The sequence below is a fragment of the Grampus griseus genome (genome assembly GCF_964374135.1).
Source record: "Grampus griseus genome assembly, chromosome: 11".
NCBI classification, from domain to species: domain Eukaryota; kingdom Metazoa; phylum Chordata; class Mammalia; order Artiodactyla; family Delphinidae; genus Grampus; species Grampus griseus.
The window spans coordinates 58,284,914-58,307,365 of NC_139005.1; the positions used below are offsets into that span (position 1 = coordinate 58,284,914).

General features: G+C 35.5%; 1 protein-coding gene across 1 annotated transcript in view; it reads left to right on the forward strand.

Moving 5' to 3' along the window:
• Positions 1-22,452, forward strand: part of TRHDE (thyrotropin releasing hormone degrading enzyme) — a gene marked incomplete at its 5' end in the record, with an annotated part of 396,110 nt that overhangs the window by 232,285 nt on the left and 141,373 nt on the right. The window contains one exon of the mRNA XM_082666960.1: positions 1,963-2,100. Within this exon, the coding sequence (XP_082523086.1) occupies positions 1,963-2,100 (138 nt within the window). The remainder of the gene's footprint in view (positions 1-1,962; positions 2,101-22,452) is intronic.

Consider the following 22,452-nt stretch of genomic DNA (forward strand, 5'->3'; position numbering starts at 1 on the left):
GCGCCCCTGTTGCTGCGCTCTCCTCCTCGGCCCCGAAGCTTTCCTCCTCCGCCATCCGCAGTCTCTGCACGCGAAGGGGCTTCCTAGTGTGTGGAAACCCTTCTTCCTTCACAGCTCTCTCCCACTGGTGCGTGTCCCGTCCCTATTCTTTTGTCTCTTTATTCTTTTTTCTTTTGCTCTACCCAGGTACGTGGGGAGTTTCTTGCCTTTTGGGAGGTCTGAGGTCTTCTGCCAGCGTTCAGTGGGTGTTCTGTAGGAGTTGTTCCACGTGTAGATGTATTTCTGGTGTATCTGTGGGGAGGAAGGTGATCTCCGCGTCTTACTCTTCCGCCATCTTCCCCTCGTCCCAATACTAAGTCTTTTAATTAAAAAAATTTTATATCACAGGGTCCAATTTCAGTCTTCTTAATCTTCTTAATTCATCTTGAATTAGGAACTTGATTTAAGAAGAAATACAGTATCATTTTGTGTAGTATTTGTCACTTAATTCATTGTAAGTTTGTACTTTTTATTGTGGTCTCTTACGGTCTGGAGCATCCTTCTGGGACTTAGAGTGACTTTTGGTTCAGTCACTGCAACAAAGTCCTTTTTGTTGGAGCATTGACGTGAAATTCGTAGACCGAAAAAAGAGGACTAAAGAAATTAGATATATAGTCCACAGACTATAAAAATAAGCTAGTAGAAAATAAACCTTACAGTATATAGTTGGATGGCCAGTTAAATTATTGATTAAACATACTACATTATTGAGCAAGGGATGATGAACAAAAATGTTTCTTTAAAGCCAGATTTAAATTAACACAAACATATGTGCCTAGTTAAGTATTCTTTTCTTAGTATATTTATTCTCTTTCCAGTTTTTAAAATCCAGGATTGGTGTACTGTCAGCTTGAAATTACAACTCACTCAGAAATAAAGTGCAGTTTATCTGCTGGCCCAGAATTTGGAGGCTCCAGGAATGAGTTCAGAATTAGCTAGAGCAATTAAAGTGTTGCAGTCTTAGCTCTGTATTGATACCTCTCAGGTGCCAACTATCTAAGGGCTATTTAGCCCTTGTTACCTCTTGCAACTACTTTTTCCTCTCCTTCTCCCTCAGTGAAGGCAGGAGACTAGGAGGACTAATAGCTGCCAGCTTTTTTGTTAACAGAACCTAAGCTGTTTCTTTAAAGCAGGCTTCTTAAAGCGAAAACAACAGAGAAGTACTTTTTTCTTTACAGTTTATTACTAACATTACAAATCAGCTTTTATTAGAGCAAATACTAATGTCTCAACAATACACAGAAGTCTCACGATTTTGTTTTGTTTCACAAAATGGATTGTTGATACCTGTTGCTCTCCACTTTCTGAATTCACGTATCACATCCACATACACAGATATTATAGTTTGATGTCAGTAATGCTTTTTATTATTTGTGGTGGTCTCCTGAAATTCTTTTAGAAAATAAGTGTGTGTGTGTATTAGAGAGAGGATAAGTGAGAAAGAGAGAGGGAAAGAAAGGGAGGAACAGAAAGAGAGGGAATGTGTTGTTTAAATGGACTAGAAATAAGAAATAGCAATGGATCTCTGAAATTTAGCTATTATTCTTATATTGGATTAACTATGAAAAGGTTATTTGGGACTGGAATTTTAGTTTTGACCCTGCAGAACACGTAAACAAGCTTAGTCAGTTTCATTTATATGCCCATGCTCCAAATTTGTTTTAACCACTGCTAAAACATAGAGTCCATTGTTTCTATTTAGGGCCCATTGTAGCCCATTGATTTTGTTTCATGTTGTGCTCACTGTTATTTTAGAGTGACTTAAGGGGCATTTTATTTACCGGTTTCTCTTTAGAGTTAAGTCTCACCATGTAGGTTGATGAGCATCATCAATTAAGTAACACACATTCTGTTCATATTGTCACACATATTCCGTCATAACCAGGAATCACCTATGATGTTGTTCCATCTACTATATTGCAGGAAAAACAGAGGTTTCTGACAGATGTTCTACATGAAGTGATGCTGCTTGACGGCTTGGCCAGTTCCCATCCAGTATCACAGGAAGTGCTACGGGCAACAGATATTGACAGGGTGTTTGACTGGATCGCATATAAAAAGGTGGGAATAGATAAGACCCAAGTACCAATTGGATATTTCACTATCCTGGGGTAGCCAAACTATTTCATGCTAGATGTATTATATCTTTCTCTTCTCCCTGGCAAATAGAAATGGACTGTGAGTTAGAAAACATAGAGTCACTAGGTTCATGTCATTTTATGAGTTAGGGCTTTGCTTTATAAATCAGTAAGATGGAGATGAATGTTTGCCAAATAATGCCTAGAAATATTGGCAGTATTAATGAATAAATCTTTCGAGTCTTGATATGAAATTGCTGTACAAATGGTGTTATGTCAGTTTTTATTATTATTAATAAGAGAGCTGACCTATATAGTGACAAATTATTTCCCACCGATGCCCCTTAAATACTTATTTTGATTGGCTGCTGCAAATGGGTATAGACAGTGACCTGACATATGTATTTTATAAACATTATTTAAGGGAGATTTGGGGAATTAGGCATGTTTCCTGGATAACAAGCATAATAAATGAAATCTTAAAGACTGGACTTTCAATGGTAAAGATTTTGGACCAATGACTAGACATCTGTAGCAATAAGGTATATTATGAATTTTTTTCCATTGTTACTTGGATTAGGATTTTTCCTTATAACTGTCCCTTTGTTGTTCTAATTTTAACAAGAGTGTGTACATCTCAGTGTATAACACTTAGCAGCCACTTAATAATTGTTAAAATAGTATTAAAATCTACTTTGTCTTTGGTGTAGATTGAATTGCATTTATTAGGATTTCTATATAAATACTCTATTGATTTAATAACGTTTTAAGCTTAAAAACAAGTTGCTAATATTCTTTCTGAAAAACAAGATATTCCTCTTTATAATTAGAAATCAAATAATGATTCATCAGAATTTTTTGGTGCAGCAATTTGGATGGTTGGTTTTGCACTCAGGAAATGACTATCTCAATGGTTATTAGTTAATACCGTATGCTATTAGTTAACATTGTATGCTATAATATATAAAGTTGCAAATTGTGTTAGAAAATATCTTTTCAAGTCACTGATCATTGCATTGGCTCAGAAAGGATATTTTCGATGTCTTATAAAGGTAAGTGGAAGTGTAGTACCATATTTAAAGTATGTAGTGTTAATATATTTAAATGTTAAATAAATATTTAAAGTACACATTCACTTTTATATATGATATTTTTTGGCTAGATTTTGCTGGATGCACATTTGGTTCATTCAACTGTATTGATTCTTAAAATATAATGCAGAAAATAATTTATTACGTTAGCTTGAGATGCACTTGGAGACATGTCTGTGGTTATTTCCCACCTAACCACCAATTCTAAAAGACTATTTGTAAATACCAGTATTATTTCTGCATGAATAATATCAGGAAAATATTATTTTGATTAAATATGTTATAGATGTGCTTTTACACGTAAGTTAACATTTATTCCAAATTTCATATATTTGAGTAATTTTTAATTCATTCAAGAAGGTTAAGAATTAAACCAGTAGGAAAGAAGGAAGTTACAATGATTATTATTTCACTCTCTCTACATTTTGGGGCAAAGGCTTACCAATTTACAAATGTGATACATGAGCAAACTGTGCCATGATGCTCAAGACCATCATCATAAAGGACACAGGCTTATTCGTCTCTAGCCATGTATCTTTATTTATTAATTTTTTGAGGAATAACTGACAAATATAATTGTATATATTTAAAGTGTACAATGTGATGATTTGATATACATTGTAGAATGATTACCAAGATCAAGATAATTAACACATCTGTCACCTCACCTAGTTAACTCTTTTTGGGGGTGGGGAGTGCGAATGCCTGAGATCTACTCTCTGCAACTTTGAAGTGTACAGTACTGTATTATTAACTGTAGTCACCATGCTATACATTAGAGCATTAGAATTTATTCTTCTTATAAGTGAAAATTTGTACCCTTTGACCTGTATCACCCCATTTCCCTCTTCCCCTAGCCCTTGGTAATCACTACTCTACTGTTTCTATGAAATTGGCTTTTTTTGTTTTTTTTTTTTTTTAGATTTTGCATATAAGTGATACCATACAGTATTTATCTTTCTCTGGCTTATTTTACTCAGTATAATGACCTCCAGGTTAATCCATGTTGTCACAAATGGTAGGACTTCCTTCCTTTTATGGCTGAATAATATTCAATTATATATATCATATTTTCTTAATCCATTCATCTGTTGAAAGGCATTTAGATTGTTTTTATATCTTGGTTATTGTGAAGAAATGCTGAAAGGAACATGGGTGTGCAGATATCTCCTTTAGATACTGGTTTAAATTCCTTTGGATATTTAGGAGTGGGATTGTGAGATCATTTGGTAGCTCTATTTTTAATATCTTGAGGAACCTTCATATTATTTTCTGTAACGGCTGTACCAATTTACATTCCTACCGACACTGTGTAAGGGTTCTCTTTTCTTCACATCCTCACCAACATTTGTTATCTCTTGCCTTTTTGATAATAGCCATCACAACAAGTATGAAGTGATATATCTCACTGTGGTTTTGATTTGCATTTCCCTGATGATTAGTGATGTAGAGCATCTTTTCATATAGCTATCGGCCATTTGTATGTCTTCTTTGGAAAAATGTCTATTCAGGTCCTTTGCCTATTTTTTAATTGGATTATTATTATTTTGCAATTGAGTTGTATGAGTTCTTTATATATTTTGGATATTAACCCCTTATCAGCTATATGTTTGCTAATGCTTTCTCTCATTCTTCAGGTTGCCTTTTCAATTATTGATTGCTTTGCTGTGCCAAAGCTCTTTAGTTTGATGTAGTCCAATTTGTTTATTTTAACTTTTGTTACCTGTGCTTTTGGTCTCTTATCCAATAAATCATTTCTAAGACCAATGTCAAGGATCTTTTCCCCTATATTTTCTTCTAGGAGTTTTATGGTTTCACATCTTACATTTAAGTCTTTGGTCCATTTCAAGTTCATTTTTGTGAGTGGTGTAAGATAGGAATCTGGTTTCATGCTTTTGCATGTGGATATCCAGTTTTACCAATACTGTTTATCGAAGAGACTAACTTTTCTCCATTGTGTGTTCCTGGTGCTCTTGTCAAAAATCAGTTGACCACATATGTGTTGATTTTTATATGGAATCTCTGTTCTGTTCCACTGGTTCCATGTACCGTTGCCAGTACCATAATGTTTGATTACTGCAGCTTTGTAATACAGCTTGAAATCAGGAATTGTGATGCCTCCAGTTTTGCTCCTTTTTTCTCAGGATTACTTTGTCTATTTGGGGTCTTTTGTGGCTCCATACAAATTTTGGGATAATTTGTATCTATTTCTGTGAAAAATGCTATTGGACTTTTGATAGGGATTACATGGACTCTCTAGATCATTTTTCAGTAGTACGGAGATTTTCACAGCATTAATTTTTCCAATCCAAGATCATGGGATATCTTTCCATTTATTTGTATCTTCCTCAATCTCACCAGTGTTTCATAGTTTTCAGTGTATGTCTTTCACCTACTTGGTTAAATTTATTTATAAGTATTTTATTGCTTTTGATGCTATTGTAAATGGGATTGCTTTCTTAATTTCTCTTTCAGATAGTTCATTGTCAGTGTATAGGAAGACAAATGATTTCTGTGTGTTAATTTTGCATCCTGCAACTTTACTGAATTAACTTATTAGTTGTAACAGTTTTTTGGTAAAGTCTTTAGGGTTTTCTATATATAAGACCATGTCATCTATAAACAGAGATAATTCTACTTCTTCCTTTCTGATTGAAGGTCTTTTATTTATTTACTTTTTGCTTGCTTAGTTGCTGTGACTAGGACTTTCAGTACCATGTTGAATAGAAATGGCAAGAGTGGGCATCCTTGTCTTATTCCTGATCTTAGAGGAAAGGCTTAGCTTTTCACCATTGAGTATGATGTTAGCTGTGGGCTTGTCTTCATTCTAGCCATGTATCATTATGCTTAAGTACCACTGGAAATACTGTCCTTACTGTGTTTTCAACTGATGATAGGATCTACACATTTTTAATGAAGACTTATCAAGAGAAAATTTTCTTTTTAACAACTATATTGAGGAATAATTAAAATACATTAAACTGTACATGCTTAAAAGGTACAATTTAATATGTTCTGACATATGTATCCCAGTGAAAACATCACCATAATCAAGTTAATGAACATATTCATCAAAAGTTTCCTCATGCCTCTTTGTAATACGTCCTCCCATCCCTCCTCACTCCCCCACTGATCAACTTTTCACTGTAGATTAATTTTCATTTTCTAGAGTTTTATGTAAATGGAATTATACAGTATGCACTCTTTTTTGTCTGCCTTCTTTCACTCAACATCATGATTTTGAGGTACAATTCATGTTGTAGGATATATGGGTATAATATAATTTGTTCTTTCACCTGGACATTTGTTTTTTTCCAGTTTTTGGCTGTTACAAACAAAGCTACTGTGAATACTTTTGTACAGGTCTTTGTATGTGTATCTGCCTTTATTTCTCTTGGGTAAATACCTAGAACTGGAATGTCTAGATGATGGTAGATATGTTTAATGTTTTATGACACTGCTGAACTGTTTTCCGAAGTAGTTGAACCATCGTACCTTGGTACATTCTCATTGAAAGTGTGCCAGAGTTCTACTTTTTCCACATCTTCACCAACACAAGCTAGGTATAATCAATTTGTTTAATTTTAGATACTGTAATGGTATCTCATTGTGATTGTAATTTACATTCCCCTAATAACTAATGATATTGACCGTTCTTTCATTTGCATATTCTCCCTTATATATCTTCCTTGGTGAAGGGTCAATTCAAATTCTTTGCTCATTTTTTTTTAGATTGGGTTGTTTTCTTATTATTCAGTTTTGAGGATTCTTTATATACTTTGAATGCAGGTTATCATATATATGATATGCAAATAATGTTTTTCCCAATTTGTGACCTACTCTTTATTTTCATAGCAGTATCTTTCTAAAAGCAAACTATTTTAATTTTGATTAAGTATGTTTTATCATATTTTTTAAAATTGATAGTTCTATTGGTGTCAGAGTTAAGAAATCTTTGGTTAATTCAAGGCCATGAAGATTATTCTTCTGTTTTTTCTTCCAAAGTTTTATAGTTTTAGGTTTATATTTAGATCTATATTCGATTTTGAGTTAATTTTTGTATATGGTGTGAAGTTTGAATTGAATGTTTTTCTTTTTTTTGCACATGGATATCCAATTTTTCAAGAACCATTTCTTGAAATGTCTGTTATTTACCCTGTTGAGTTGCCTTTGCACATTTGTTGAAATCAGTGAACTATGTGTGGTGGGTCTATTTCTGGACTGTTTATTTTATTCTATTGATATATTTATTTATCTTGGCACCAATACCATACAATCGTGATTGCTGTAGCTTTTAATAAGCTGTGAAATAAAGTTGTTAGTTCTCCAACTTTGTTCTTTTTTTTAAAGTTCTTTTGGTTAATCTTGATCTCTTGAATTTCTATATGAATTTTAGAATGAGTTTTTCACTTTCTATAAAATTCTGTTGTAATTGCACAGATTGCATTCCATTTGTAAAATAATTTGGGAGCATTGACACCTTAGCAATACTGAGTGACCCATGAATACTGTGTACTGTTCCATTAATTTAGGGCCTCTTCATTTTCTCTCAGCAATGTACTTTTCAATGAATAAATCTTTCATATCTATTTTCAGATTTATCTCTAAGTATTTCATATTTTTAGGCTATTTTACATGGTATTCTAATTCCCATTTTTGACTTTTTGTTGTTCTATATAGAAATACAATTTATTTTTGTACACTTATCTTGTGCAATGTTAAATAGAAGTGAGAGCAGACATCCTTGTTTTGTTCTGGATTTTAGGAGCAATACATTCAGTTTTTCACCATTAGATATGAAATTGCCTTTACATTTTTATAAATACTCTTTATCAGGTTGAAAATGTTAGATTCTACTTCTGCATTGGTGAGGGTTTTAATCCAAAATGGATACTGATTCTATCAAATACTTTTCCCCATCTATCAAGGTGATCATATTTTTGTTTTTGTTATTTTAGTTTGTTAATATGGTGAATTATATTGATAGATTTTTCAATTTTAGGCTTTCTTTACATCCCTGGGACAAATACCATTTGGTCATAATGTTGTTTTTTTTTGGCACTGAATTTTATTTTATTTATTTATTTTTTTAACATCTTTATTGGAGTATATTTGCTTTACAATGGTGTGTTAGTTTCTGCTATATAACAAAGTGAATCAGCTATACATATACATATATCCCCATATCTCCTCTCTCTTGTGTCTCTCTCCACCCTCCCTATCCCACCCCTCTGGTGGACACAAAGCACGGAGCTGATCTCCCTGTGCTATGCGGCTGCTTCCATTAGCTGTCAGTTTTACATTTGGTAGTGTATATATGTCAATGCCACTCTCTCACTTCATCCCAGCTTACCCTTCCCCCTCCCCATGTCCTCAAGTCCATTCTCTACATCTGCGTCTTTATTCCTGTCCTGCCCCTAGGTTCTTCAGAACCACTTGTTTTTTTTTTAGATTCCATATACATGTGTTAGCATACGGTAGTTGTTTTTCTCTTTCTGACTTACTTCACTCTGTATGACAGTCTCTAGGTCCATCCACCTCACTACAAATAACTGAATTTCATTTCGTTTTATGGCTGAGTAAACTTCCATTGTATATATGTGTCACATCTTCTTTATCCATTTTTATGTATTTTTGTATACATTGTTGGATTAAGCTTGCTAAAGAAATGTTTAGAAATTTTGTGACTATGTTCATGAGGAGTATTGGTCTATAGTTTTTGTAATGTCTTTGGCTTTGTTCTCACTATAATGCTAGCCTCACAGAATGGAAACTATTACCTCCTTTTCCACTTTATAGGATAATTTATGTAGAATTTATATTCTTTCTTTGTTAAATATTTGATGGAATTTGCCACTACAGCAACCTGGGCCTAGAATTTCCTTCATGGGAAGATATTTAATAATTTAAGTTCATTAATGTATAGTGAGTTATTCAGGTTATTTATGTCTTCTTGCGTGAGCTTTCGTAGTTTATATCTTATCAAGGACTTGGCTCATTGTACATGTTATATTCTTTTATTATCCTTTTAGTAGTCATATAATCTCTAATAATGTCCCCTCTTTTATTCCAGATATTGCTAATTTTTGTCTATCCCTTTTCTCCTGATTAGTCTAGCTAGAAGCTTTTACATTTTATTCTCAAAAAATCAGCTTTTGGTTTAATTGATTTCTGCTCTTACTTTCTATTTCATAGATTTCCTCTTTATCATTATTATTTCCTTCCTTTATATGCTTTGGATTTAAATTGTTCTTTTTTCTAGTTTCTTAAGGTGCAAACTGAGGTCATTAATTGGAGACCTTTCATCTGTTCTAATTCAGGTGTTTATTCTATCAATTTCCTCCTAAGTGTACTGCTTAGGGCAAGCTCTAGATTTTGAGATATAGAAGTTTCATTTTCATTCACCTTAAGATACTATTTTCCCATTTGATTTATTAATTTATCCATGGGTTATAAAAAGTATGTTATTTAGTTTACAAATATTAGAAGATTTTCCAGAAAATTTTCTGTTATTCGTTTCTTATTTAGTTTTATTGTGATCAGGGAAGTATATTCTGTATGACTTGAATCTTCTTAGAGTTACTGAGACTTATTTCATGGCCCAGAATTTGGTCTCTGTTGATAAGTGTATGCACGTCAAAAGAACGTGTATTCCACTGTTGGCTGGAGTGTTTTATAAATGCCAATTAGGTCAAGTTGGTTGATAGAATTGTTCAAGTCTTCTGTATCCTTATTGATTTCTGTCTACTTGTTCATCATGCTTTCTTGATGAGCCCTCATTGTTTGGATTCACTTACATGGTGTCAAATCAAACTTCTAAAAGTGTGGTGAAAAACAGTGGCCCAGGTACCTGCTGGCATGTCTGAAAAATAATCTTCAGTGACAATGTGGAAAAACAAAGCTCAGAACAATTTGGCTATAATCTCAGGGACTTCAGTTTGATAATCTCTATTCCAGGCCTTGATGTATATTTAGATTTCTAGACTACTTCTCCAACTGGGCTTCTCTCAGACTCTTTCTGTCAGCAATTAGTATGTGGGTAATATACAATAACCAATTTAACTCTGTGGATGGAATGGATAAACTGTATCATTCTGGGATGTGTATGACAGGTAATATAGATAATTGTACAGCCATAATATCAACTGCTAACGTTTATTGAATGCTTACTCTGTGCTAGGCACTGTGTTAAACTCTATACATTCATTAACTCACTTAATTCTCATAATCCCCTTTAGGGGTTGTTATTTCATTATCCTCATTTTAAAGATGAAGATATTGAATCATGGTCAATCCAAGGATATGTTTCTCAGGAAATCAGGTTCCAGAGCCAACGTTCTTAAACACTGTCATATTTGATCAATGAACTTGGCTGGAGCATTCATTCCAAAATCATTTGTAAGCCTCAACTTATGTTCCAGGCACTGTGTGCTGAGTGCTTGGAATATAACAGTAATAAGACACAAAGGAGGAATAGCATATAAATAAGTCAGTGCAGTAGCATTTGAGTAGTAACAGCAGTGTTTCCATTTTAAATGTAGAAACTTAACTCAAACCATCTGAAACATTAAAAAAGAATTTGTTGACTGAATAGCTGGTAAGTCTGAGGTGTTGTTATGTTTAGGAATGGTTGAATCCACGCATTTTAACAATGTCATCAGAAATCTACCTTCCATTGATTTCTTGGCTCTTTGTCTCTGACTTAATTTCTAGATGATTCTTAGATAGGTGGCCTAAAAAGAAGTTTAGGCTGATAGAGTCCTTAAGCTTGTGATCCTAATGAGCTTGGGGAAAGAGTAAACTGCCTCCTTCACTACAGAACCCGTTTCTCCCCAAAGCTATGATTTGTTCTGATTAAGTAATAGAGCGCCATTGGCCAATCCCTATGTCCATGGGATGGACAGTCCCTATGGACATTCTGAATAGCTAGCATGGGTCATAAGCTCATCCTCTGGTGGGAAAGATAGGTCATACAATTGGTAGATCAAATGGGATCACTTGAAGTAGGGTTTCCCAGAGAATATGATGGCTAGATAAAAGTAATGGATGCCAACCAACCTCAGAATCTTAGGAGTTACGATAGAAATATGTATAAGATACACAGAGTCATGAGGGTAAGGGTTAGGGGAGTGACAAAATGGCAGAAAAGGACTATTCTGTAGAATTGGCTCAGGAAAGGAACACAATGGTGACTAAGTGCAACATCAAGGAGTTCAACATGGCCATACCATAGTGAGGATTTGGGGTAGTAGACAGGCTGGGGAGATAATCTGGTAAGAACTTGGAGGACCTGTTATGCAATACTAAGAAGTCTGAACTTCATCCAGCAGATGAAGAGGAACCAATGAAGAGTTTCAAGCAAAGGAATAACATTGTATAAATAAATTTGTATTCTAGAAAGAATATTCCTGTAGGTGTGGTAGAGATGGAAGTAATATGATAGATCTGGACATTTCAGAAAAGACTGTAGCAACTAGAGTTGTAGCATGTAGCCCGTTTTTTTTGTTTTGATTGTCACTTCTTGCCACTGCTCTTCTGTGCTCTCTTCCCTGAAGATCCCTGTTACTAGGCTACATCAACCTCTGCCAACAGTCAACCTCTCATTGCATCAGTGCTTTGCTTGCTTATCATCTCTTGTAATTATTCCCTTAATAATTATTCTAATTATTCCCACTTCTGTTTTTTGTAATTTTTCCTGCATAGTAATTTTATTACACTTTAAACAACTTTTTATATAGAACTGTATTATAGGGGTAGAGAAGATTATAAAGAAGTACAGGTTAGGAACCAACAAACCAGATCCTAATTTCTGTGGATTTGAATTTAAGAACTGAATGCTTTTGAAGAAATTGTGAGTGATGTTCAATATGGACCGTCTCAAGGCCTGTATTAAAAGAAAAAAAAAAACTCCTAAAATTACATATATATTTTTAGAATGGGAAGAGAAAAAAATGCGAACTAGTCTTTAAAAAAAGAGAGTGAGAGAGCAAGAGTTACATCCTGGGAAATAACAAATTTTCCATTTTAATAGTAGGTTGAAAATGAGGATGCTTTTATCGTAAAAGTGAAATGCAAACAGGAAAATACTGTCCATAGATAAGAAAACTGGAAGAGATGCATTGAGAGAGTCTCTTTACTCTAAAAGCCCAAAGGGAAATAAGAATCAATGACCCAGTGACCTGGATGATGAAAGTGAGCGAATGCTCATTAAATTTACACATGGTACCAAGCTGGAGAGGATTGCTACAAGTTTGGGAGAGAGGAACAGATTTCAAAATGACTTAAGCAAATTTAAAGAGGATCCTTTAAAAACAAGAACACTTTTCAGCAATTCTTATAACAAGTTTGATATACTTTAGAGACCAAACGAAATTACATAGAGTAAAAGGAAAGAATTGGCAAGCAGAGAAAATCCCACAAAGGGTCATAGCGAATATGAATTTAAAAAGTGGGGGAGTGGAAATTCAACTTTTGTTATTCTACCAGCATATTCCAGACTTAATTTAAAATTCTTGTATGGCTAAAGAGGAAAATATGTATGATTTCTATTATCTTTAGAAGTGAATATGAAAGGGCCAATCCACCATTTGCATATTTTGTCCCTTCTGATACCAGGTTCCCCACCCACGGTGTGGTATCAGCCAGGCCACAGTTAGTACAGCGAGAGAGCCCATACTAACTCTAGATACAGGACAGAGTGTTTCTCTATAGAAATAATAATAATAATAATAATAGGACAGTATCCTCTTTCAAGAATATAACCCAGTAGTAGACATAAAACATATGAAATGAAAACAGTAATTACACTAAGAGTCACAGTAAAGCACATCTTTCATTTAACAAGCATTTATTATGTACGAGGCATTTTGTGAAATGCTTTGCATGTATTATCCCATGTACTCCATATAGAAAACTGGGGATTTGGCATTTTTAACCCATTTTACTGATGAGGAAACTAAAACTTAAGAAGTTCAGTGATTTCCACAGGGTCAGACATCTAGCAAGTGAACAAGCAGGATATGAAGTCAGATCTGTGTAACTCCAAATACTGGGCTCTTATACATAAAACTTTTAATAAATAAATATATTTCAAGGCAAAATACGATATGAGCCGTCTCAGTGGATGGCAACTCGAAGTTTTCAGGCCACATTTGATCCTCTCTTTTTCTCACCCTATTTGTCAGGAAATCTTATGGTGTCTGCTGTAAAATATTTCCAGAATTTGACTTCTTCTCCCCACCATTACTGTTGCTATACTGGTTGGAATCACCACCATATTGCCACAGTAGTTTCTTAAAAGCTCTCTCTGCTTCTAGTCCTGCAACCCTACAGTATATTTTTAACCAAGCACTCAAAGTGATCATTTTTAAAACCTAAGCCAGATAGTGCCACTTCTTTGCTAGAAACCCGACAATGATTCCCCACCAAAATTAGAATAAGAGATAAAGTCTTTACAGTGACCCATGAGGCCCTACCTGATCTCCACTCACCCTATTCTTCCCAAGTCCTCCAGAGACCCCTGACCCTTATTCTCTTATCCCTCTGACTTTACCTCTTCTTATTAGTATCCCTTCACTCATGGTAATCGTGCTCCACCAACTCTCCTGCTTTTCCTGAAATCCAACTAAACTCCCTCCCACACTAGGGCCTTTGATCTGGGAATGATGTTATTCTGGATATCATCATAGTTCTAACTTGCTGTCCTTGAAAACTTTATTTAAATATCACCTTCTCAGAGAGGCTACCTTTTTAAAATGTCAACTGACACCCTCACTCCTTTCTTCATTCATTTTCTTATTCTGATCCACATACCGTTTGATCACCTTCAAATGTATAATACAATTTATTCATTATTATGTTTATTATATGATCTGGCTTCCCACTTTCCCCCATTGAGAGTGAGCTTCACAAAGGGAGGGATCTGTGTCTGTGATTTTCACTGTTTTGTAGTATTCATTATGCTGCCTGCATATAGTAGGCACTTAATAAGTATTTGTTGAGTTAAATTAAAGTAAATGTCAGAAAAGCAATATAAGCAAAACACTGTGGTATTTCAGAGGGAAAGGTCCCATCTGTTTATAGGAATTAGGAAAAAGACCTGGCACTTGAAATAGGATTAAAGAGTTTCAGATGTAATGCCATATGAATTCTGGAGGGGGTGGGGGAGGAAGATTGTGTTGCCCATTCACTCTGCTTTCTAATGGGTTCTGTCACATGTGGCCTGACCCCTTAGCCCTGGACCACCTGGGACCCTTTCCGGTCAGCTCAACTCTTCTCCTGTTGTCTCCACACTTTCCTGCCTCAGGCACAGTCAGCCTCCTGTTCTGCAAATCTTCCCAGCTCTTATTCTTCTAAACATGTCCTTTGTAGCCTTTGCTTTCTCAATTCACAGTCTACAACATACAGGCTCTCAAATGAATGTAACATTACTATTTTGTCCTCTTTGACACATTTGTACATACTTTACAGGTTCTGGTATATGATATATATTGTTTTTTAACATCTTTATTGGAGTATAATTGCTTTACAGTGATATGTTAGTATCTGCCTTATAACACAGTGAATCAGCTATACATATATATATATTCCCATGATATATATTGTTTAGCTCTTGTGGTCATTTCTGTAAAACAGTTGGACAATACACTTTTGGTCAGGTGTATAATGGCAATAATATTAGTAGTAGGAAAAATAGTATCAATCGTTCTTTGAGATTTTCTTTTGCCACTGGGCATCCACAGAATTATCTCATTATATTTCCTATCCTTGTAAGGTAGATACTATTGTCTTCAATTTACATAAGAGTAAATAGATGTTCTTGGATTGCAAGAATCAACATTGTGAAAATGACTATACTACCCAAAGCAATCTACAGATTCAATGCAATCCTTATCAAACTACCAATGGCATTTTTCACAGAACTAGAACAAAAAATTTCACAGTTTGTATGGAAACACAAAAGAACCAGAATAGCCAAAGCAATCTTGAGAAAGAAAAACAAAACGGGAGGAATCAGGCTCCTGGACTTCAGACTATACTACAAAGCTACAGTAATCAAGACAGTATGGTACTGGCACAAAAACAGAAATATAGATCGATAGAAAGCCCAGAGATAAACCCACATACATATGGTCATCTTATTTTTGATAAAAGAGGCAAGAATACACAATGGAGAAAAGACAGCCTCATCAATATTCAATAAGTGGTGCTGGGAAAACTGGACGGCTACATGTAAAAGAATGAAATTAGAACACTCCCTAAGACCATACACAAAAATAAACTCAAAATGGATTAAAGACCTAAATGTAAGGCCAGACACTGTAAAACTCTTAGAGGGAAACATAGGCAGAACACTGTATGACATAAATCACAGCAAGATCTTTTTGACCCACCTCCTAGAGAAATGGAAATAAAAACAAAATAAACAAATGGGACCTAATGAAATTTAAAAGCTTTTCACAACAAAGGAAACCATAAACAAGATGAAACGACAACCCTCAGAATAGGAGAAAATATTTGCAAATGAAGCACCTGACAAAGGATTAATCTCCAAAATTTCCAAGCATCTCAATATCAAAAAAACTAAAAACCCAATCTAAAAATGGGCAGAAGACGTAAATAGACATTTCTCCAAAGAAGATATACAGATTGCCAACAAACGCATGAAAGGATGCTCAACATCACTAATCATTAGAGAAATGCAAATCAAAACTACAAAGAGGTATCACCTCACACCAGTCAGAATGGCCATCATCAAAAAATCTACAAAGAATAAATGCTGGAGAGGGTGTGGAGAAAAGGGAACCCTCTTGCACTGTTGGTGGGAATGTAAATTGATACAACCTCTATGGAGAACAGTACGGAGGTTCCTTAAAAAACTACAAATAGAACTACCATACGACCCAGCAATCCCACTACTGGGCATATACCCTGAGAAAACGATAATTCAAAAAGAGTCATGTACCAAAATGTTCATTGCAGCTCTATTTACAATAGCCAGGACATGGAAGCAACCTAAGTGTCCACCGACAGATGAATGGATAAAGAAGATGTTGCACATATATACAATGGAATATTACTCAGCCATAAAAAGAAACAAAATTGAGTTATTTGTAGTGAGGTGGATGGACCTAGAGTCTGTCATACAGAGTGAAGTAAGTCAGAAAGAGAAAAACAAATACCGTATGCTAACACATATATATGGAATCTTGAAAAAAAAAAAAGGTCCTGAAGAACTTAGGGGCAGGACAGGAATAAAGACGTAGATGTAGAGAATGGACTTGAGGACACAGAGGGGGAAGGGTAAGCTGGGACGAAATGAGAGAGTGGCATGGACATATATACACTACCAAATGTAAAATAGATAGCTAGTGGGAAGCAGCCACATAGCACAGGGAGATCAGCTCCGTGCTTTGTGACCACCTGGAGGGTTGGGACAGGGAGGGTGGGAGAGAGATGCAAGAGGGAGGGATATGGGGAAATATATATATGTATAGCTGATTCACTTTGTTATAAAGCAGAAACTAACACACCATTGTAAAGCAATTATACTCTAATAAAGGTGTTAAAAAACAAACAAAACAGATTCCACTGAGGAGATCAAATAAAATATTATATGCGGGGGGAAAAAAAAGAGTAAACAGAAACCCAGGGAGTTAATGTTGTTCTCAGGCTTCTAGGCGTTAGAGGTAGGATTCTCACCTCTCTGTTTCTAACTCATGCTCTTTTCACTCTACCAGAATACTTTCTTTAACTAATTGCCTATTATGCCACTGTTTCAATAGGAAATATGATTTGGGTTACAGTCTTTTGACATATACTAAAGTTAGAGATTTTCCCTGAATGAAAAAGTGCAGTGTTTTTAAATAAGTACTATACTGGCATGCAAATAAAAAATAAAGGTTATAAAGTCTGGGAAATAATAATCCATGGTTATGATCATCTCATAAGGAAAATGTGAACAAGTTTAAGAGATTGAGGAAAATTAAGCAAAGAGCGAGCCAGAGAGAGAAATGGAGAGAGAGAGAGATTGATTTAGAAACAATTGGAGGTAAATCCTATCAGAAAAAGCTAAAGAACTTACAAATGTCTACTCGGGAATGTAGAGGGCTCAGAGATGACTTAATTATTGGCTCTAATATATAAATGGTCATTATAGGAACACTGTTCACCACTTCTCTGTCAACATCAAGGTCAGAGTAAGATAAGTGGCCTTAAATTTTAAGGAGAAATTTCAGTTCATATAAGAAAAAACTTCTTGACATAAAAGGAAATTAAACATATCAATGTTAACCACTGATGTTGATAAAATCTGCATTCTTTGATATTCTTTAAAGATAAAATTGAAAATCTGCTCCCAAATTAGCAAACTAAATTGTAGGACTACTAAAAAAGTTTCTCCTGAATCTTGCCTCCATGGTATATCATAGTCAAATAATGTAATATAAAATACATAATTTATTAGAAATTAATTTTGCATGCATATGTTTATGTTTGTATCATTCAGTTTCTCCCTTCTAAAAAATTTTTTAAAAATTTATTTTATTTATTTATTTTGACTGTGTTGGGTCTTGGTTGTTACGCACAGGCTTTCTCTAGTTGCAGCAAGCAGGGGTACTCTTCATTGCGGTGCCGGGCTTCTCATTGCGGTGGCTTCTCTTGTTGCAGAGCGCAGGCTGTAGGTGCACAGACTTCAGTAGTTGTGGCACGTGGGCTCAGTAGTTGTGGCTCGCGGGCTCTAGAGGGCAGGCTCAGTAGTTGTGACGCACGGGCTTAGTTGCTCTGCAGCATGTGGGATCTTCCTGGACCAGGGCTCGGACCTGTGTCCCCTGCATTAGCAGGCGGATTCTTAACCACTGACCCACCAGGGAAGCCCAGTTTCTCCCTTTTTATTTATTTATAAATTTATTTTATTCATTTATTTTTGGCTACGTTGGGTCTTCATTGCTGTGTGTGGGCTTTCTCTAGTTGTGGTGAACAGGGGCTACTCTTCGTTGTGGTACGTGGGCTTCTCAGTGCAGTGGCTTCTCTTGTTGCGAAGCATGGGCTCTACGCATGTGGGCTTTAGTAGTTGTGGCATGCGAGCTCAGTAGTTGTGGCTTATGGGCTCTAGAGCACAGGCTCAGTAGTTGTGGCACGTAGGCTTAGTTGTTCCACAGCATGTGGGATCTTCCTGGACCAGGGCTCGATCCCACGTCCCCTGCATTGGCAGGCGGATTCTTAACCACTGCACCACCAGGAAGTCCCCTCTCTCTTTTTAATAGATGTAGAAGTGTGAATGATAAAAGAAGCAAACTACTTGCTTCTTAGGTAAAATGGGAAAGTTTAGAGATAAGTCCCATCCATCTCTGAATCATCTGTTGATATCTGTAAAAAAATTATGAAAAGAATGTCTAGGATATAACTTACTTTAGTGGCTCTCTTTATTACCAGTGAGTCTTGTCTCTGCCTTTGGCCTTGAAATAACCATTATTAGAGGCCAGAGGTGATTTTAAGACATCATGTAAAGGAAATGCTATTTTGCCCTTGTAAAGAAAATGTAGGTGGTGGGAGGAGATGATTTTATTGACATTTCTGTGATAAATGCCTTCACCACTTACTGGTAAACTATTAATTTGTGCATTTTGCTGATGGAGGCAAGCTTTCTTTTGCACATGTGTTTGACTGGTTCATCACCATTTGAATGATTTCTTTCTTTTTTCCTTGCTCGAATCTTAATACTTAAAACAGCTTGCTTTTTTCTTTCAAGTCACTTGTACTTCTCCCTGTTAGCTGTTCTTCTCTGATTTATTTGATGAAATTGAAAGAAAAACTATGTATTTAATGAAAACAGGTAGCAGGTTACTCAGTAGTATAAGGAACGGATTAACCCTGTTCAAAGGATTCTTACCCTCTCTTGCCCTGCTTGTGTCTCATTGATTTATTATTATTAACTAATAATTGAATATGCTAGTTTTGAATTCCTCTGTTGCACAGTTTCTTTTTTACTTTGCTGAAATGCTTAAGAAAGTGCAATGTTGGTTTTGAATTTATCCTTCTGCTCTTTTTGTGAAAGCCAGAGTGGTGATCACACAATACAAGAAGCTTAAGAGGCAAAGCTGTGTAAGTCTTAGCTTGCAGGACTTGGCTATAGTGAGATCCCGCTTCTAAAGTAGCTTTATGAAATATTTTCACAGCTACAGTTGTTCTTAGTGTTTTGCTTATGCAAATAGCCTAATTCTAATGACTTTTGCAGTGGTTCACTCATGCCAGACTACATCAATAACCATAATTAGGAATAAAAAGTACCATTTCAATAAGTATAAATGGTAATATACAAAGAGTACTCCGTTCCTGTAACTTGCCCACCCTGCAACTGTATGTGACTTTAATTCCATTAGCCTAGGAGGCAGCTACAACGCATCTCAGAAAGGAACGGGGCTTCTGTTAACAGTACAAGTTCAGTTCAGTCAGGAGACTTGTGAATCTCAAAGTTTTATTCAGGATATTCAGAGAGAAATAGCAATTGAAGATAGAAACTAAAAAAGTGTTGGGAATCGGCCAGTGTATATTCCCCTAGCACATAAGGGGATTGCAATATTTTGAATAGATTTTCTGGTATAACGGGATTCTGTGGTAGTTAGGAAAAGGACAAGTAAAGTTAGGAATAAATTAAGATTTAAAGGATAAACAAGAAAGGCAACTGGAATTAACGGTTGACATTTTGACAAATGAGAAGTAAAGTAGAAGGAAAAGGAGAACAAAGATAAAACTTCATTTTCACAAAAAGCATGATGCTTAGAGAAAGTGAAGAATAAAAATATTCACAATGTAAGTAGTTTATATACTTATAACAATAGAATAGTTTGGAAGAAGTTGAACTGAATGAATTTTTCAGTAGAATAATCATGAGTGGGTAGTGTTTTAGCATCTGACGGATTCACCTTTTTACTTACTATAACAACCTCCCATTTTTAATCAATCACCCATGGTATATTGATGTAATATAGAAATCTTCAAAAGCCCTATATGGTTACCAGTCTTAATATAAAGTACAAAAGACTTATCCCCCAATTATTTTATCATTAGCCAAGTATTAAACAATTCACTCTATATTAATCAAACACATACATAATTCTCAGAGTTTTTGTTTCATACAGGCTAAACTGTATTACTTTGCAAGGTAAATACAATTCTAGTCAAACATACAAACAAACAAAAAAACCTTTCTCTTTGGCCCCTTTTGAAGGTAAATATGGCATTTCATTTGAAATAATGAAAATATTTCTTTGGATACACTTTCACAGATATTTTCATGAATTCTTTCAGAGGAGGCTAAGGGTCATTTGATGACCTACTGAGAAAATTATCTAGAGACTGCATGTTTTATATATCCTTTATCATTCATGCTATTGCATATTTTCTGATAGCACTGAATCAAGGTTTTGGTTTTTCTGCTTTTTAAAAATAGAATGGCTTTCTTTCAGCTTTTTGTTTTGTTTTGTTTTGAATTGCCTTTATATCAGTATTAGAAGGCTTGACTGTGATTTCATACAGCATATTCTTACATACATACATGAATACAACATATTCTTATTCTTTAAAAGACAGAGATTAAAAAAAATACTGAAGCTGGCTTTTGCCTTGAGGTCATTTTTCCAACCAGTAGTATTTGAGCACAGTTTTCAAGGTTTTACAAAGCTAGGAAAAGAAGACAAAGCTGAAGGTGAGAAGTTTAATGGGAGGCCTCCCATAAAGCCAGGACCTTACAATGCTTCACCTTTAGCACACAGATGTACTAGAAATAAACCTGTCCCTTTCCTCAGGAGACTACAAAGAAACTGTCTGTTCCAAACTATGACAGCAAATGGGGAGGGAAAGAAAATTCTCACGAAAATTTGCAGTCACGAGCAACTCTTGCATAGCATTGTAGTTCAAATGAAAACTATGTTGGTACACTGTGAACACCAAGCCAGGATTTTGATTTAAAATGCTTGGTCCTGGACTAGTGGTATCCCCAGATGCCACACAGAACTAAACCAAACCCTTTCCAGAAATGCATGCCTTCGTATCACATCTCGAAAGATTTCCACAGGTAAATCCCAAGGAAAAAGAGCATCTCCCAGTCAAAAATCACCAGTTACGAAAGGAAAGATGGGTCCATGAACATGAGACAGCTGAAACAATTGAGAGCAGAATCACCCATGCATATGATTATGTTAATATATGTTAGACATAGGGTATAAACTCATATATTAATAAATTTGAGGAAATACAGAGGCTTGAAAATATAAGCACAATGCAAGCAGATTAAAAGGAATAACTAACGAGGATTTCTAGAAATAAAAATGTAATAATTGCATTTAAAAATGTATATTTAGGGGCTTCCCTGGTGGCGCAGTGGTTGAGAGTCCGCCTGCCGATGCAGGGGACACGGGTTCGTGCCCCGGTCCGGGAAGATCCCACATGCCGCGAAGCGGCTAGGCCCGTGAGCCATGGCCGCTGAGCCTGCGCGTCTGGAACCTGTGCTCTGCAACGGGAGAGGCCACAACAGTGAAAGGCCCGCGTATCGCAAAAAAAATAAATTAATTAATTAAACACAGTGCACTTTTTATATTAATAGTTATTATTTACTGAGTGTTCACTTTGTTCCTGGAGTTTTATGTCATTCCATTTAAACATAACATCAAGCTGATGCTTATGGTAGTTACATTTTATGCCCAAGTTCTTGCAGCTCATAAGTAGAAGAACCAAGGTTTTAACCCAGCCTACCTGACTCCAAATTCTATTCTCTCATTGCCTGATCATCTAATCAAATAAGTGTTGACTTTCACAGTAGAAAAGGTTATACATTTATTCAAATAACTCTGCCTCTCATCTGACCATTTATTTCATCTCTCTTTTGAAAAGTCTTTCAGATACAATTTCTTGCCTAAGCAAACCAGTGCCATTATTGTATAGTTCCTGGAGAGTCTATCTTGATCAGACAGATACTTCTATTTTCTTTGTCCTTCATTCTCATCCATCCTTATTTTACACTGCTTACCTCTTCCCAGTTTACACTCTTTCACAATTGAGCCAACAGCCTGAGGATCCTAGGAAAAATTCTATGCCAAGACTGTCTTGGAGGTGAGAGACCCTGAGTAGAGACGTGCATGGGCTGGAATGGAGCTGTGTGGATCTTGGTGTCTCAGAGGTATAGTTAGGCTTCCACAGAGTGGAGCATATTCAGAAGCAAACCGACGTTCAGTTGTGCACCGACTTTT